The 16,340-nt window shown below is 40.9% G+C and overlaps 1 protein-coding gene across 2 annotated transcripts in view; it reads left to right on the plus strand.

Moving 5' to 3' along the window:
- The first annotated feature begins 6,284 nt into the window (after positions 1-6,284).
- Positions 6,285-16,340, plus strand: part of LOC105929994 (cytohesin-3) — a 45,596-nt gene continuing 35,540 nt past the window's right edge. The window contains exons 1-2 of one of the 2 annotated variants that reach the window (XM_036148050.1): positions 6,285-6,512; positions 6,645-6,680. In XM_036148050.1, the coding sequence (XP_036003943.1) occupies positions 6,662-6,680 (19 nt within the window). In that variant the 5' untranslated portion in view covers positions 6,285-6,512; positions 6,645-6,661. Of the gene's footprint in view, positions 6,681-16,340 lie in introns of both variants that reach the window. The other variant, XM_036148049.1, reaches the window with a different exon arrangement.

Here is a 16,340-nt window from a genome sequence, read left to right on the forward strand (position 1 = left end):
TCTTTCTGGAATATAAATATCCTTGCTGACAAAATCCCCCGGTTGTGATGTTTGTGATGCATTAGATACAGATCAGTGATCTCGATTGACATGGATGCATGCATAATCAAAGTGATATCAGGTGCCATGATGAGCTCCAAGTTGACCTAAAAATTAAATCAAAGGAGTAAAGGAGGAGAAGGGAAGGAAAAGGGAGAGGAAATGTGAAAGTGGGGGTTAATATTTGGAGCAGTCACTCTGCAGGCTTGAAATAGGTCATACTAAGGGGAAAAAAGGAGGATGCAGATATGGGAGTATTTTGGTAGGTGTCACTGTGACATTTTGCTTTAGTCATTCTTGAACTTTCCTGTTTGCAATTAGAAAAAACCTGGACCTTTATCATCCTGTTTGTATAATTCCCTCCTTTCAGACTCAGACATGATTGTGCTTTCATTTTCTAAATCTTTATATCTGTCTGGATCTTTGTTTAGAGATCGATGCTTGTTTGGATGCTCTCCCATTCCACAGGCTTTTGTGAGAGTTTCTGCGCCGTTTACGCAGATATATTTATTCTTTTTATAGTTTTCAACCATCAGCATACAAGATATGCAGAGTTAGAGACCGAACTGTTCGATTAGCAGTGAGCATGCAGTTTGCTCTCTGACTGAGGGAAGGTTCTGAAAGATTTGTTCCTCAGATGTAGGATCTCACTCCCAGCTTTACGTTCAAGGTCTCGGACAAACACTGCCGCCTTTGTGAGGCCAAATAAAGACTCCACTCATATGTGTCCTTGGAAAGAAAATCAACTCAGCCTTCCCCTTCAGTCAGATGGTGTCAGTAAAGACATGGTCAAGAGTGCAGAGCCAACCTTTAAAATGTGGAGGGTGAAGGAGGAAATCCTGCCACTCTGAGCGCCCTGTGACCTTTAACACACACACACACACACACACACACACACACACACACACACACACACACACACACACACACACACACACACACACACACACACACACACATACACACACGGCATCACCCTAAAAATCAACCTTCACAGCAGGAAGGAACTGCAAGATCCGGTCACTTCCTTTGGTTTGGGTACATGTGTTGAGTGATAAGGCAATTTGAAATTATATAAGTCCTACAATCTATCAATAAATTCATCAGCATCATAATATCAAACTCGATCTAAAGGGCTAATTCTTAAATTTCCATGGAGCGGTCTTGGTTATATAAAAGAAGCATGAAGAGGTTTTTGTGTATCAAGATGACTTTTATCTAAGCTGATTAATTATCTAACATTCATCAAGAATATACTGGTCTCTCTGGAGTTTAACAAAGGCTTTTTCTGCCTGATTTTGGTTCGAATCTCTCATTTAGCGTGCAATGGGAAAGAAAAAAGGAAAGAAGAAATGAACCTGTCAGCTTTCAACACCAGACACACCGATAAAGAAATAACTGAGACAATATTGTGGTCCTAATGTGGGCTGTTAACTCACTCGTGGAGACGGCTGGACTTCTAGTCATGCGGTTGCACACGGTTGGACACAGGGTGATTTCGGCATAAACAGCGTTCGCTTTGTTGGAAAGTTCTGGAACCAGGTTGGAAATGAAAGAAAACCCTCAACAATGATGTTGTTAAGTCACAAATTATTTAAAAACTACCCGGGCTTTCATATTAGCAAATATAATCAATTTTGAAAGATTCTTTTGGATGTCTTACCTTAGGGGACATGTCACGTCTTTTTGCAGCTTTCATATAAACAGTGGGGGTGTAAATTACCAGCTTTATCACAATACAATGTTTTACAACGATACAGTGTTTGCTGATATTATAAAGTCAGCCACGATACAATTTCCATTAAATCAATTCGCCAGCCTGCGATCAGCATGATGCGATATCATCTGTTAATCTAACACTATTAGTTACATTGATATCAACTCACATGATTTTTATTTTAAAATCACATTTTATTTCTAAGCTCTTACAGGCATCAGGCATTTAAAGTAAAAACAGATTTTTTTCTAATTATAAAAAAATTAATACAAATAGATAACTTGCTCACTATAGTCTCCTGCCTTGTGAATTTCAAAAGAAAGGCATATCTTAAAGGTGACGATATGGATCGACGTTTTTATCATTTTGCTTCTATGCAACTGTATCGTTAATCATCCAATCGATGTATCGATGTAGATTGATGTATCTTTACACCCCTGATAAACAGACAATGGATTAACAAAAACACAGGGTTACTTATTTGTCATGTGTTGGATAGAATAAGAGTGTTTTTTTTCAACAAAATCTCATAATACAGTGAAGGTATTTACAATGGACTTGGACAAATGCAGTTAAAGTAGGTGAAAGGTCAGGGAAGCATTTGCGCACTACCCATGTATATTTACATATGAGCTAGTTTGATTTAAAAAAAATTGCTTCAAATTGGAGGCATTCAGGGAAAAACTTTCTGTGATGAGAGACATCTCGGCAGAGCAGGAGAAGCATCTCTGCGATTTAGGCTGGGAATGTCAGGGGGCTGATTGTACGAGTAATTACTAGCATGAGGGGCAGGGGGATCTAAATGCAAGAGGTGATCACCCTCTGGGCATTTCTGTGGTGATTGGAGCATATGAAGTGCTTTGACTGCTCAATCAGGTCACGTGAAATCGGTCAGGAGCAGAACAGACGTTTTCCGTGATGTCTGGCCTAATCTGCCAGACAGCCTCCTCCCTGAGGGTATCCACCCTCTGCAGTACGAGACGCAACCCCACACATGTTCACTTCAAGCCCCTTGAACTGGGGTCACTTCAGGCATTCTGTTTAAAATAAGCCAACCCAGCCTTGTTGACTTTGCACAATGAAGAGGCCAAACTAAGAATATATTGCCTTTAATATTAAATTCCATGTCTGTTGAGGTTTTGTTCCTCACAGAGGATATCTGGGCCAGACTGAGCTTTTATTTATGACTCATAGACACATATGCAAGGCGCGTGTGCAGCAAAATAAATTAAAATTAAGTGACAGCTCCAGAAATATGACAGTTTTTTTTATTATTGAACAAGGATGCTCTTTTTGAGGGACATGGGTTGTACACAATGTAACCGGATGGTTCTTCAACTCCTGTACAAGTACCACTGGCAGTCATTTTATTATGTTTTCATAGTTTTATGATAGTTTTTACACTAATAACAGTGCAAAACAAATGAATTTAGAGCTAATGAGCACAAACTAACAAAAATAATAGATATCCAAGCGCAAGAGTTAGGGAGTTGGATCCCTCGCTCTGACCATCTCAGTCGTTGTGTCCTTGGGCAAGACACTTCCCCCGCATTTCCTGCTGGCGGTGGTCAGTGGGTCCGGTGGCTCTAGGGCAGCTCTGGCTACTGACATAGCTCACCACCGTCAGGGTGTGAATGACTGTGTAAACTCTTTGGGGTTGTCGGACTTGATAAAGTGCTATACAAGTACAAGCCATTTACCATTTTTCACCAATTATGTTTGGTTCATAAATAAACAATTCAAAAGAGAAGCTGAGAATATTGAGGGAGCTCCCACTATGAATCGAAGAGGACATCAGTGATGGATGGCTTCTTATTTACGTTTGAACTCCGAACCTGGATCTGTGAATGAAACTCAACTTATCTATGTTCTTGCAGCAAATTGGGAAACTAGTTGGATTATCTGATTCATGTGATTAATGATCGGGCTGGATGAAGAAAATGCAGTTCTCATCATTTTATGCATTCAAACTCTGGAGAAAACGTATTCCCTTACACAGGTCGTGCTGTACGAGGCGTGCACCATTTGTTTAGGAACTTTTGATTTATAACCTTTTCATAATGGCAATAAAAATTCAGTTACCTTATTTTTCCAAATTTATGACAAAACACAGTAAAGTAATATAGGTTTTGTTTTCTTAGTTCTGTTGTTTGTCAGTAAGGCTCTTTTTGGATGTTATGAGGTATGTTATGTGTTTTTTCTTTGCACTCAGATAATTGTTATTGTAGTATGAAGTCAGAAACCGATTACTTTAGCTAAATATTACTTCCTTTGTAATTCATGTTCTGAGTTATTCTTTTCAGGCCATGCTTCGTTATTAGTCCCAGTTGTGTTATATCAACTCAGGACAGGATCGTTCATTAGGTGGTTCTGGACTGGGTTAGCAAAATAACCCAATTTAGATTGTTTAGTTTTTTTTTAGTGTGTTCAAAAAAGCCTGAAAACCACTAATGCAACCATTTTGCCAACATATCCTTGTACTTCTGCATGCAACCTGTTTGGGAGTTGTAACAAAGAGTATTCAAATAAGCGCTTGGTGTGGATGCTGACTGTTTTGCATCGGTCCTCCTAGTATGTAAAGCATCCTATACTGAAAGGGGAGAGTGGCCAAACTGTTTCTCAGTCACTAACTAATGGAGCCTACTCCAGATTCCCCCCTGGTCAACATATTTCTTCCTCTTTCTCTGTCCCATTCACTATAAGAAAAATGGAAAAATACTTTTCTTTCTGAATGCTTTCTTCCCTAATGTTCTGTTTTTCATGCATGAGGTTCTTCCAAATTTGATGTTGGGATCTGGATGTGGGTCTCTTTTATTTTTCTCTTCTGAACCAGACTGGATGTTACTAGACTTGTGACATTAGGTGCATTATGTAATTATTTAGAGTTGCAAAAATAAATAGCTTGAGCTCTTCTGTGTCTGCTCAGTCCCTTTCAGCAATAACAACAAAAAAATGTCAAAATTAAGGTGAAGAGGACTGTGTACAAATGCCTCAAGGATTGCAAATCTCAGCCTGATCATCTTTGAAACAGGAGAATATCTTTTTTTTCTCATAAATTGAAACACTAAATCTCTCTTGCCATTGAAATGGTCTCTGACGGACTGATTATGTTACGGCTGCATAATGTCTTTTTTGTTTAGGCTATGGCGGGGACATTTTTCTCAAAGTGACACCTGTGAATAAACGAATGAATAAATTAAAACATCTGTTCATGCTTGACCGCTGGAGTAATGTGCACAGGAAGTGAGACCCCCTCCCTGCCTGTGGAGGAAGGAATGCTATAATTGAAGCCACGTGTGTCAAAAAGAAACAACCTCTGCAAATATCTGTGAGTGTGCATGTCATCCAGAAGTGCCCCGAATCCAGACTGGAAATTTTCTTTCATACTTTCGGCTGCAGCCTATTTACGAGTCTCCACGGTACATGCTGGCCAGCAGCTGCTTGTGAGGCTGAATAGTTAAATTAATTTGATGAATCACTTTTGGAGACATTTTGAGACACCAGTGCCTCACAGCCTCCTCGAACATCTTTCCATAGTGGATTTAAAATGTGTTGCATATTTAAACCCCGTAGCTCATTTTTGCGCTGAAATATTAATTGAAATCCTTAGACATTTCAAAAAGCAGTTTTGATGTTAAGTTTCTAGTACATTTGCTAGACTATAAGTGATTTTACAAAGCTTAACGTTTGGATTCTAAAATATTGAGGTTTAATTCTAATAACAATAATAATAATAATTATTATTATTATAGTATTATTATTATTACTATAAAGCATTACGAGTGGATTGTTGTTCACACAGTTATTTACCCGGTCATTGTGCTCCATAATTACTTAACACATGTTGCTGAAATGTCACGTTTAATATTTGTAGATAGTGCACAGTTTTTCTTGCAAAGGGAATTCAGGATTTTGTTGCGCTCGAGTGTACAGGGGCAATAAATAAATTGGTGAGCTTACTGAGCTCTGATGAAGACCAAACTTGGTCTGTATTGATTGTAGTCAAACTCCCATGCAAATTGAAGTCATTTTGTTTATTTGTTTCATTTTTGCTCCACTAACAACATAGTAAGCCGTTGATCGCGTTTATTGGCATTTAGTCTATTTCTACTGGGAGTTTTATAAACAAGAAGCCAAATTTATAATCCAGTCTTATGAGAACAATATATTTTTTTATTGCTGCTACTGTCAACTAATAATTGATTTCTAATTCAGAAATTCATCAAATGAAATGACAAGAAAGAAAAATTACCCAAAATATAACGAGTTTACAGCATCCATCAGGGATGAATGCCGCTTTGAGTCACGTGACAGCTGATCGGCGCTGACGCGCAGTTGGAACTGCGCAGCAGGAAAAGCGCCTATATTCACAAAAACAGTCTGAAATTGGCTTCCTGGGGGGGGGAAACTCAAAAGTAAAAGCCTCGCTTTATTACGAACCCATCGCCTATCACGTGTAGCGAGTGCCGCTGCTTTTAATCTGGCGCGCACCAGAGCGGGCTTCGCTTCCGCTCAGAGCGCGGACAGCTTTGCTGCAGCCGCGTCATCGGCCGCTCTCCAGATACTACTGGAGTGAAGGCGCATTTACAGGGATAACGAGCGCGCTCTCGGCCACCGGGAGCTTAAAGACAATCTGCCGCCGCTGCAGAGACGCGTCGCTCAGTGCCGGACGGACACACGGGGCCCGGAGGACGGGACCTGGGACTGTGTGTGAGGAGTGAATGGCCACGTTATCTCCCGAGGGGAGACGCTGCCTGTAAGACTACCTGAGCGACAAATACGTCCTGCAAAAAAAAAAAAAGAAAATAGGACGTTCACCCGGGAGTAAATTAGACGCATCGGAAGTTTCTCTGAACGACTTTCTTTTTTTGTTTTTCGGGATTTTTAGATTTGCACGCTGCAGACATGGACGATGACAACCAAGGTAGAGTCATGCAATTGATTTATTTCTAGTGCAATCTCTTATTATGTTATTTCTGGTCTTAAATACAATATTGCAACACGCATTGTTTTTTTTTTCTCTCCCCCGGACTGACATCCTAAAATTCCCGTGGTATATTCATGATGGGATTGTTTTCCTTCAGGTTCACTTAAAGTTTGACAGGCTTTCTCCCAGTGAGCTGTATGGGTTTAATTAGGGTATAAAGGCTGACTTAGACATGACAGGTGATGATTAAGACTCAGCAAGGCCATCAGGTGTGAACGGAGAAGTATGCGTGATGGAAAGAGCATCGCTGTTATCCCTGAAGTCCGTGCCAGAGCTGAAGTTTCTCTGTAGCTGTGCTGCCGCGTAACTTTGACCCCAACAGGTCTCCGTATGATCACTGGGGGCATATGGCTGTAGCTGTGGAAGGTGGGTCCATTTATTGACTCTTGAAAAAAAGCATAAAGATGTTCAAGACAAATAGGTGCTTTGGAATATGTGTTCTCATAGACTGTGCAGGGCAGTTTTTGGAAGTGTGTCACACTTTTAAACTAAATCCAGATGTGCAAGCCCCGGTCCTCTGACTAAACGGTATGCAACGAAACTGGATCTATAAATATTTGTGCTGTAACTCTAAATATCCTTCAGACAAGGCCGCTTCAGTAAGTAGGAGTTCCCCCCTAACCTGATTCAGCGCAGGCTATATGAGTTCAAAACTTGAACATTCATTAAAAAGCTTAATTGTACTTTTTTTTTTTTTTAAAGTTTTGCTCAAAGGAGCTTAGGGCAGTGCCTTGCAAAAGTATTCAGACCCATTTGTACTTTTTCCACATCTTTTCATGCTACACCTAAAAACCTCAATGTGTTTCATTAGGACTTTATGCGACTTTATTCTCAAACATTTTCTCCCCCCAAAAAACTAAAAGTGTGTCACCCATTTAGACCCCTTTTGTCCAATACCCCCTAAATAACCCGCTGTCTTCAGAAGTCACCTAATTAGTAAAGGGACGCTTCATCCTGTGATCTCTCCCTTATTCGTCAGAGCTTGTCTCAAACCACACGTTGCAAAGTTGCAGCAGGATGTGACAAATTGCAGGGGCGATGCATATGTTGCACCTGGCCATGACGCGGGGGATTGTGCCGTTTTTCAGTCCGCCTGGCTTTTTATTGGTGGTGCTCTCCGGCGCGGCTCCCTACGAGAGACACGCGCTGGCTGCTGTGATAATGAATATGAAGATCTGGCAACCGCCTGGAGCATGTAAACACGTTGTCACGGATTCATAACAGCGGGATAAATCACACAAGTGGTTTTATTCTGTCTGCGCTGCAGACTGATGTGTTATTTGAAGATGTAAATGCATGGCGACCAGGAATGCCTGTGCTAAAAGTGTCATGTGAAATATGCACACGCCACATGCTGCAAAAACCAAACAAAAATGCTGCATAGCTCCAGTTTTTATTTTCCTTTTCTCTGCACGGGCCTTAATTTTTTTCTTGTAATTTGAACAAGCTCGTACCAAGCACGCCTACACATGAGACAGCAGCAGAATAGGGAGCTGTGATGGTGGGGGGGGGGGATCGAACCAAAGCACAGAATGGGGGAGTCACGCTGGGTGCGATTACAACGCTGAGTCCATACAGGGTGGGTGACGCTGAAGGTAGGTGGCAGTATGGTTGACAAGGTTCTGTGTGTGACTGTCATCACTTCCCGATGCGGCTTACACGTCTTCAGGCTACAATTTACGAGCGAGGGAGGACTGAAAAGTGACAGACGTAATGAGGTGCCCGGGCGTCAAAGGGAGAAGAGAGCGGCAGGAGGGTGATGATGGGGGAGAGCGCGTGCGACCGCACTGGGTGAAGTGTAGTTGTAGTAACGGGGAGGGTGAGACGTGTTTTGTCTGCGTGAGGAGGAGGAGGCGGGATGAAGAGCCAGAACCGAGATGGAAAATTGCCCATGAAGTATGCAGCAATGCCAGCGAAAGGCAGCGAGGGAGAGATGCAATGGACAGAATATTCGTACTGAACCAATTCTGCAGCGTTTCTGTCACTAAAAAGTCCCTCTGCTCTGTCGTAATTAACTCACCAGTATCCATCCACGGTCACCTATCAAAGCAGGTCAGGCCTTCAACTGGGACTCCTTTCTTTTTCAGTTTCTTTATGTTTTCAACTTAAGCCTGATATGTTCTCTATGGAAATGATTTGTGAAAGCAATATCTTATGTTTGTAGCCATGCCAGTAACAGAGCTGCAATGTCTTCAGGTTGTTCCAGTGACCTAGAAAGGATTGCCATCAAGCTTTATGGCTCCAACAATTTGCAATCGGTTTTGCAAAATTTTGCAAAACCGATTGCATTCCTGTTCATTAAATCAAAATTTTCTTGTACTATTTCGTATGTTAAGAAAAAGTAGAGTCGCTCATCCATCTGTCCACAAGTCCAGCTATCCTTAGGGAAGATTCTGGCCTAAAAGGTTTGCAAATGTACATTTTGCACTTGTTCCATTGATACCAAAAAGTTCTACTTCCCATGTGTCTTTCCTTTTTCTGCCATCCATCACGTGTGTTGGCCATTTTCACTACATGCTTGCTCAGTATGAGGGATTGGTACAAAGCCATGGACATTGCAGACGACTGTCCACTGTGGCTCTACGCTCTTTCAGGAGGAGTGAATGCTGCTTGTCAAGACTCGATGCGATCTGCTGATAAGAAACGTTTTGACCAAACTGTCTGTGACTTGATAGAATTGACTTTGTAAAGTGCCTTGAGATGATTTGTTGTGAATTGCCGCAATATAAATGCAATTGGTATGAAATGAAATTTCAATATTTTGCCATTTCAAACTTTTCAATTTCAATCATTTCATACATATTTTCTATCTGGTATTCGATATATTTTAGATGTGATTTGTGAACTGATAATTTTAAGTAATTTCCTATAATTTACTCAAAGTCTAGCAGAAGGTCACTTGGAGTTTTTCTTGGGTTTGTTCATATGATATTTAATAAGAATCAACTTCAATAAAATGGGGATCAGAACCAAAATCAATGGAAATCACCTCTTATTTATTAATTTTGGCCTTCCTATCATAATTGTCTAATTACTGTCGGAACATAGGCAAAATCACAATGTTTGTGTTTTTTTTTCCTTTAACCAATCATAATGATTACAGTTTAGTGCTTCAAAGTTACTTAATCACTACTATCCGTGTATTTTTTGAAGCTCCTTTCTCTAACTCTGAGATTCCCAAAAGGCTTTTGACATTTCCTAAAGCATAGTCCACAAAAGACGGAGATTAAAAGCTAAAAAAGAGGGCGATGGTTTGCTCAGTTAGTGGAGCAGGTGCACCATGTGCAGAGAACTATTGTCCTTAATGCTGTTGTCCTGAGTTGAAGTCGGAATATTAGGCTATTTGCTGCATATATTCCCCTTCTCTCTTTACCTTCTTTCCTGTGAAGTTAGTATTCAAGAAACGCCACTAGTGCCAAAAAAAAATAAAATAAAGCAATTTAGTTTTACTCTATTCAACGTTCCTGTCATCTGCTTTAAATCTTGTTCGCTCTTGCAGCCTGTATGAACTGTGAGGTTGTCGTGGCATAAAGCAGGAAATAACAGCCAGCTTTTCAAATATGTTCTCACACCTCTTGTGCCACCTCTGACTTCATTATTAAATGCCTTCCTGATGCAAAAATTAGTCAACCTCAAAAGGGTTGTTACCCATGTGACCTGGTAGTGCTCATGTATGAGGCATTCACAGATTGCTTAACAAATATTTATTCATACTTCAACTAAATGCTGATCGACAAAGAGAGGTAAACTGATGCACAATGATGAAGTACAATCTGTATATTGGAATGGAAATGGGTGTAAATGTCAATCATATTTCATGAGATGAAATAGGGACATGAGTTGGTGAAAGGTTGTAGTTTATTTATCTGTATATTGTGTTTTGTTTATCATTGTCTTACCAAATTATTTTGTGATTAGTCTTGTAAAAAAAAACTAAAAAAAATCAACACAATTTCTAGAAACCAGCTTTATTTGATTTGACACATATAACCTTCAGCAACCCATTGGCTTCTTCCACAATTCTTCTTGAACGCTCCACAGATAAAGTTTAGTTGAAGTCTGTCAGACAGAGCAGGCAAAGTGTCACATCCTGCAATGCATTTTGGTTCTGCATGACCAACGGTGGAAAGTCCCATCCATGCACACTCCTCCTCCTCCTCCTCTGCTCCTGCTGCTGCAGTTTAATTACCTGTAAAACTATTTAATCAGTCCTTAATAATGTTTTGGATGCTCTCTGTGTAGCAGGCTAAGTCCACGTCTTTGAAATGGGGGACCTGGGTTTCAATCCTTACTGCGTCAGGAAAGGCAACCGGACTAAAAACTTTGTCAGGTCTGTGTCTAAGTTGTAATAACTTGCTGTGTTGACACTTGAATAAGGGAGAAGCCGGAAGGACCCACTCACGTTCTGGCTAGTGAGGGCTCTGTTTACATCCTATGAAACCAGCCATGTAGAGTTTGCAGCTTTTAGTGTGGTTTATGGGGTCTTATGGTACGTTACAGACAAGCATTGGTTGCTGTGAGCTTGGCATTAACATCGTGGTCGACCATCTGGTGGCTGGAGAAAGAAAAAAAAACACAAAACGCAATTTTGCAAAGTTGTAAACAGAGAGACATCCAGAAGCAATCCAAGAAACAAATCACACTTTCAAATTAGTTTCAAGCCTTTTTCTTAAAATGTTTTTGTCCATGTTTGAACTCTTTAGGAGGGCTTCACCTGGTTCATCTGCATCAAAAGAGATATAGAAAACTGCGGCTTTGAGGAAGCTGATAGATGGAGGCGTGCAGACAAAAAGAGTCTTATGTGCTGCCTGTGGAAAAACACGAGAGCCCTGCAGGATGTCAGGGAGCAGCAGTGGAGCATGTAGTTCAGACGCGGGCTTCTTTAAAGTCATGCACAAAACACGAGGGGCCCTGATTGGAACACATTTTTACCCTCTTTGACTCGCTCACCACACTCGGCTGCAGGTATTTCTAAAAGTTTTTCCTGGTAAAACATGAGGTCGAACTGAATGCAGTTCAAACTTTGACCTTTTGACCTTTGCGAGCTTAAAACAAGCACGATTCAAACTCTTACACACTGTTTAAAATAGCAAAGAAATGTTATTTAAGGCTAAGTACTGGGCCGATTTCTGGTATTAATATTTGAAAAAGTTTTGGTTTCAAAACGTCTCAAATTTTCCATCATACTGCCCACGAGCTGTTTAGTCATTTATCAGGGTTAATAAAATGCCAGAGAAGGCACCGGAGTATATATTAGTAAATATGTTCTTTTTTTCAATATCGTCACATTGTGTTATAAGTTTTTGTTTTGAATTCGTATGTGAATCGCATCATATTTCTTTTTCTCTAGGCTGTCCTACTGTGACTGTGCCATGCCTAATTTTGACAATAAAGCAATAAAACTACAGGCAAAAACCTGAATAAGCGCCACTCAAAAAGAAGGTAGATCTTTAATAAAAATGCTGGACTTACTATAAAATGCTTCCCCGTTATCTTAATGCGGGTAGTTTCATATTACCAAACAAAAAAAAAAAAAAAGTGTTTTCTTTTAGTCCTTTACTCTTCTGCCTGTTCAGCCTCCAAAAGAATCGATCCTTTAAACCTGTGCAACGTGAAACCCACATCTGCTTTAGACGTTCCTGAAGGATGGCTGCGTTCTGCACTCCCACTGGTATGACTCACCTCTGTGAAACCGTTTGTCTCGTCCTCTGTGTGGACAGTTATTTACGCTCATTTTTCAGGCCGGTGGCCGTACACCAGCAGCAGCAGCAGCAGCAGCAGCCCGGCTCATCACGGCTCAGGCGCTGCCTTGATGTTTGGGGAGGAGATGCTAAAGATGTCTGGCTTCGCTTGGAAGCCCCGCACAAGTGCGCGCGTTTCATCTCTGACCCAACAGGCCAGTTCGCACAAAGGGCCCGTTGTTGAGCTTTGCTTTCAAGAAGCTATCCGATCGCATGTGATAATTACCCATGACGTCGTCTGGTTGGCCTAAATGCCAACTTTTTGCAGCGGAGTGACCCATGTGGAAATCAACTTTCTGGGTCTGTCTGCTTCTGTACACATGTTTCAGGTGAGCATGAAGGCTCTGTAAATCTTGGAGCTCGGTTCTGCTTTTTGAGTAACTTTAAATCACTTTTAATAAGTGACTGATGGCTAGACTTAATATTTACGTGAAGAAGTGGAAGGAAAAAAAAAAACAGCGCACGGGTTTTAAAGTATCGGTTTTCTCGTCTGCAGCTCAACGCCGTCACACACTGGAGTCTTTGTCACTTTAAGACCATCGAGAGGCTCGTGGACAGGTTGAAAACAGGGTTAATTTCTCCCTCCTCGGGAAGAGTAAGCAGTGCTTGCGAAGAATCCCAAAAAGTCTTACGCAGAGATAAAATTTGAACAAAGCATCCTGCTCTTTGTGATGGACCCTTGTGGAGGTCTGGGTTCACGGCTCCCGTTAAAGAGCGTGTTATATGTGTCCGCGTCAGCAAGGGTGGCTCAGGTTTGTTCAAAAGAGGAAGAGAAGCGGAGCAGAGCAGAGCTGGCAGGAAAAGGAGCGCTGGAACAGTTATGTAAGAGTAAAAGATTGTTTAGCCTACTGGAAGAAAGGTGTATCCCACTGAGAGAGTTTGTGGACGCAGGACTTCGCACTCAGCCTGCAAATACAACACGCCATCAGGTGTCAATAGCAGACATTGACGTTCGCCGACAGCTGGATTTTGGGGGCTTGAATTGGTGAAGACAAACAAAAAAAATCCAAACTGGTGATAAATTGACATGATGGATGCATATGAAAACTGCAGAACAGTGGTGCTCTAAGACTTGAGTTGGAGACCAGTGCTCTATTAGGTTTCCATGCTTATGCATGGGTGAAATGCAGGTGGACCTGGGTGAAATGCAGCAACAGCTGTCATTTACCGCTTAGTTGTCTTAATTATTCTGAAATCGACTGGTTAATTGATTCAGCCCATTTCATTGGAAAATGGATTGAATACAAAATACAAAAAATATAAACATTTAAATAAAATCTCTTATTTATCTGGAATATGTAGAAGGTTTTGGTTATAACATGACAAAATATTGTATTAGAAAGGCTTTAAACAGCAGCTTGGTTTTCCATGAGCATGTACTGTATATGTGACTGGCTCTATCCGCCTGGGACCCACCGATCAGGTTAGGTTCTGTCTAAAAGCCCGATTGAAACAGTCCAGAATGACAGCAACTATGTGACCGCCCCCCTGCATTCAGAAGACAAATAGGAAGAGCGCAGTGCAATTTTGTCCTGAATGAAAAGGCAGCCACATACTTGTGTAATATAGTTTTATAAGAATTAAATGGTATGCAATCAGCGTTATGTTGACGATAAAAGTATTCATTTATTGCTCATACGGGGGCTCAGGCCCATATAAGCGATAAACATACGTACTGATCTTTCATCACAGGTTTACTGAAGCAAATTCTCAACTTCCAGTTCATCCTTCTATTTATCTGTTTAACTCGTGGACATCTAGTTTCTGTATGTGGAGAGGCCCTGGCTGGCCTCCAGCCTCTCACATCCCACTCGCCCTCCCACTTCCAGAACCCTGGTAGACCCGTCAGCCAGTCTAGCTTTCGGTAAGGCGTGTTTAATGCTCAGTGAATTACTAACGTGGTTTATGTGTCAGTAAACTATAACAGAACTCCCCGTGTCTGTTCCAACGGTCCAGATTTAATATCCTGCCTCTCATGGCCTGTTTGCTGTAAGATCCTAAACTCTTATCGCTTCCATAGTGGGTGTAATTGCATCGCCGGTGCAGTGAAAAGGTCTGAGGTTGTTGCAATCATGTGGTCTAAATCCCATCAATGACAGCGTGCTCTGTTTCCGACCGAGGAGCACAGACTCTTGAGCAACCTGTTACTGTGTGCTTCTGCCTCTGTGTGTTGGCACTGTTATGTTTGTACCTTGGGACAGTTTATACATGCCTAGTAGATGGAGATGAAGAAGCGGCGCAGTGGAACAGTTTAAAAGCGCGACTGACAGCTGCAGTCAGATCCCTTAAGTAGGTTAGTAGTACAAGGCTCATCCCGCCTATGCAGGCCCCGTTCTTCTCTCCTTAATATTTATACGCTGGGATGTAAAGCTAAACGCATATGCATGGCTGTCGGTGTTTACACGTATTCATTTTGCGTGTAGACCTTCTTGCTGAGAGATAGGCCTAGACAAATGTAGGAGATACAGATGACGATGGATTATAGGTCAGGGGTTGGTGCGCTTGTTGGGACTTTTACATTATCACACAGATACATACAGTCATGATTTAAAGAATTTAAATTCTGGGATGTAACTTGTTTCCATTAATTAAGAGTTATGCAACCACCTTTTGCCAATAGGACAATGCCTATTGTTAGAGATGCACAATAACTGTTTTTAAACCGATACCAATAGCTGATAACTCTCCTCTTCCAAAGGCTGACAACTAATAATAATCGATAAGCAGTAAGATACCTGGAGATAAGACCGGTGAGCAGTACTGTAAGATCAAGAAGTCAGTACTCTGAACAGTACCGAAATCAATTGACTATATAAATTATGATGATCATTATTGAAATGAAAAACCATTAGCAAGTCGACATTTGCTAAATTACATCAAACAAAACCATATCGCAAATGAACATATAATTAAATAGAGGGCCTTACTTAATGATATAAAAAAATAAAGACCTCTAGATTACAGGATTCAAAATAAATGCAAAGTTTTAAAAGGGGGCATTCCACCACTTAGATTCCAAGAAATTTATTTATATTATTAATATAAATTTTCAAACAACTATTCAAAATGATAAAGTGCATTCCTTACAAAGGAAAATAATCATGCACAAGTGACAAATTTAGACTTGTATATTTGAACAACAAATGCTCATATTTTTATAGTTGGTGCACAACATACTGGGGAAATTATTAAAATTTACAGTTGTTTTCCGGCATGTGGGAGTGTGCTGAAGATTTTTTTCCCCTGTCAGAAAGTTGTTTTCTCCAATTATAGTGACGCCACTTGGTCGCCATGCAGATCTGCAGGAGTGAGCGCCTGATTAAAAAAAACAACATCCACACCTCCACGCTGACAGTCCTTTATATACACTGTCGGTCCTATTCTTTATGATATCGGACAGATAATTAAATTTAATTTTAAAAACAATAACTAGTGCTCTTCTGTGTATAAGGCTCTCTAGATAGTCCAGAGTTCTGGGTTCTCCTTTCTTCTCTTTAACTCATCTCACGGGTCTTCTACAGGATTTAGGTTGTAGGACTAAGCTAGCCATGGAGGAAGGATTATTATGTGCTATATGAACCATTTCTGAGTTGGTTTGTCAATATGTTTCAGAGCCAGAGAACCCATTTCCAGTTTACCAGTAGAGTCCACCAGATTTTTTTTTAAATGACATTGTATCTCAAAGAGAATTCAAGCCAGGCACTTTCAGTAGCTTTTTCAGGGCCTTTTGAAGAGAAACGGCACCACATCATGCAGATCCTCCATACTTAACCCTAGACATGAGGTGCTCTTCCATATTTTTGTTTTGCTTTATGCAAGGACCCATTGAAGGTGTTTGTGGTTGGGTGTGACGCCA

This window comes from Fundulus heteroclitus, chromosome 16, assembly GCF_011125445.2.
Source record: "Fundulus heteroclitus isolate FHET01 chromosome 16, MU-UCD_Fhet_4.1, whole genome shotgun sequence".
NCBI lineage: Eukaryota > Metazoa > Chordata > Actinopteri > Cyprinodontiformes > Fundulidae > Fundulus > Fundulus heteroclitus.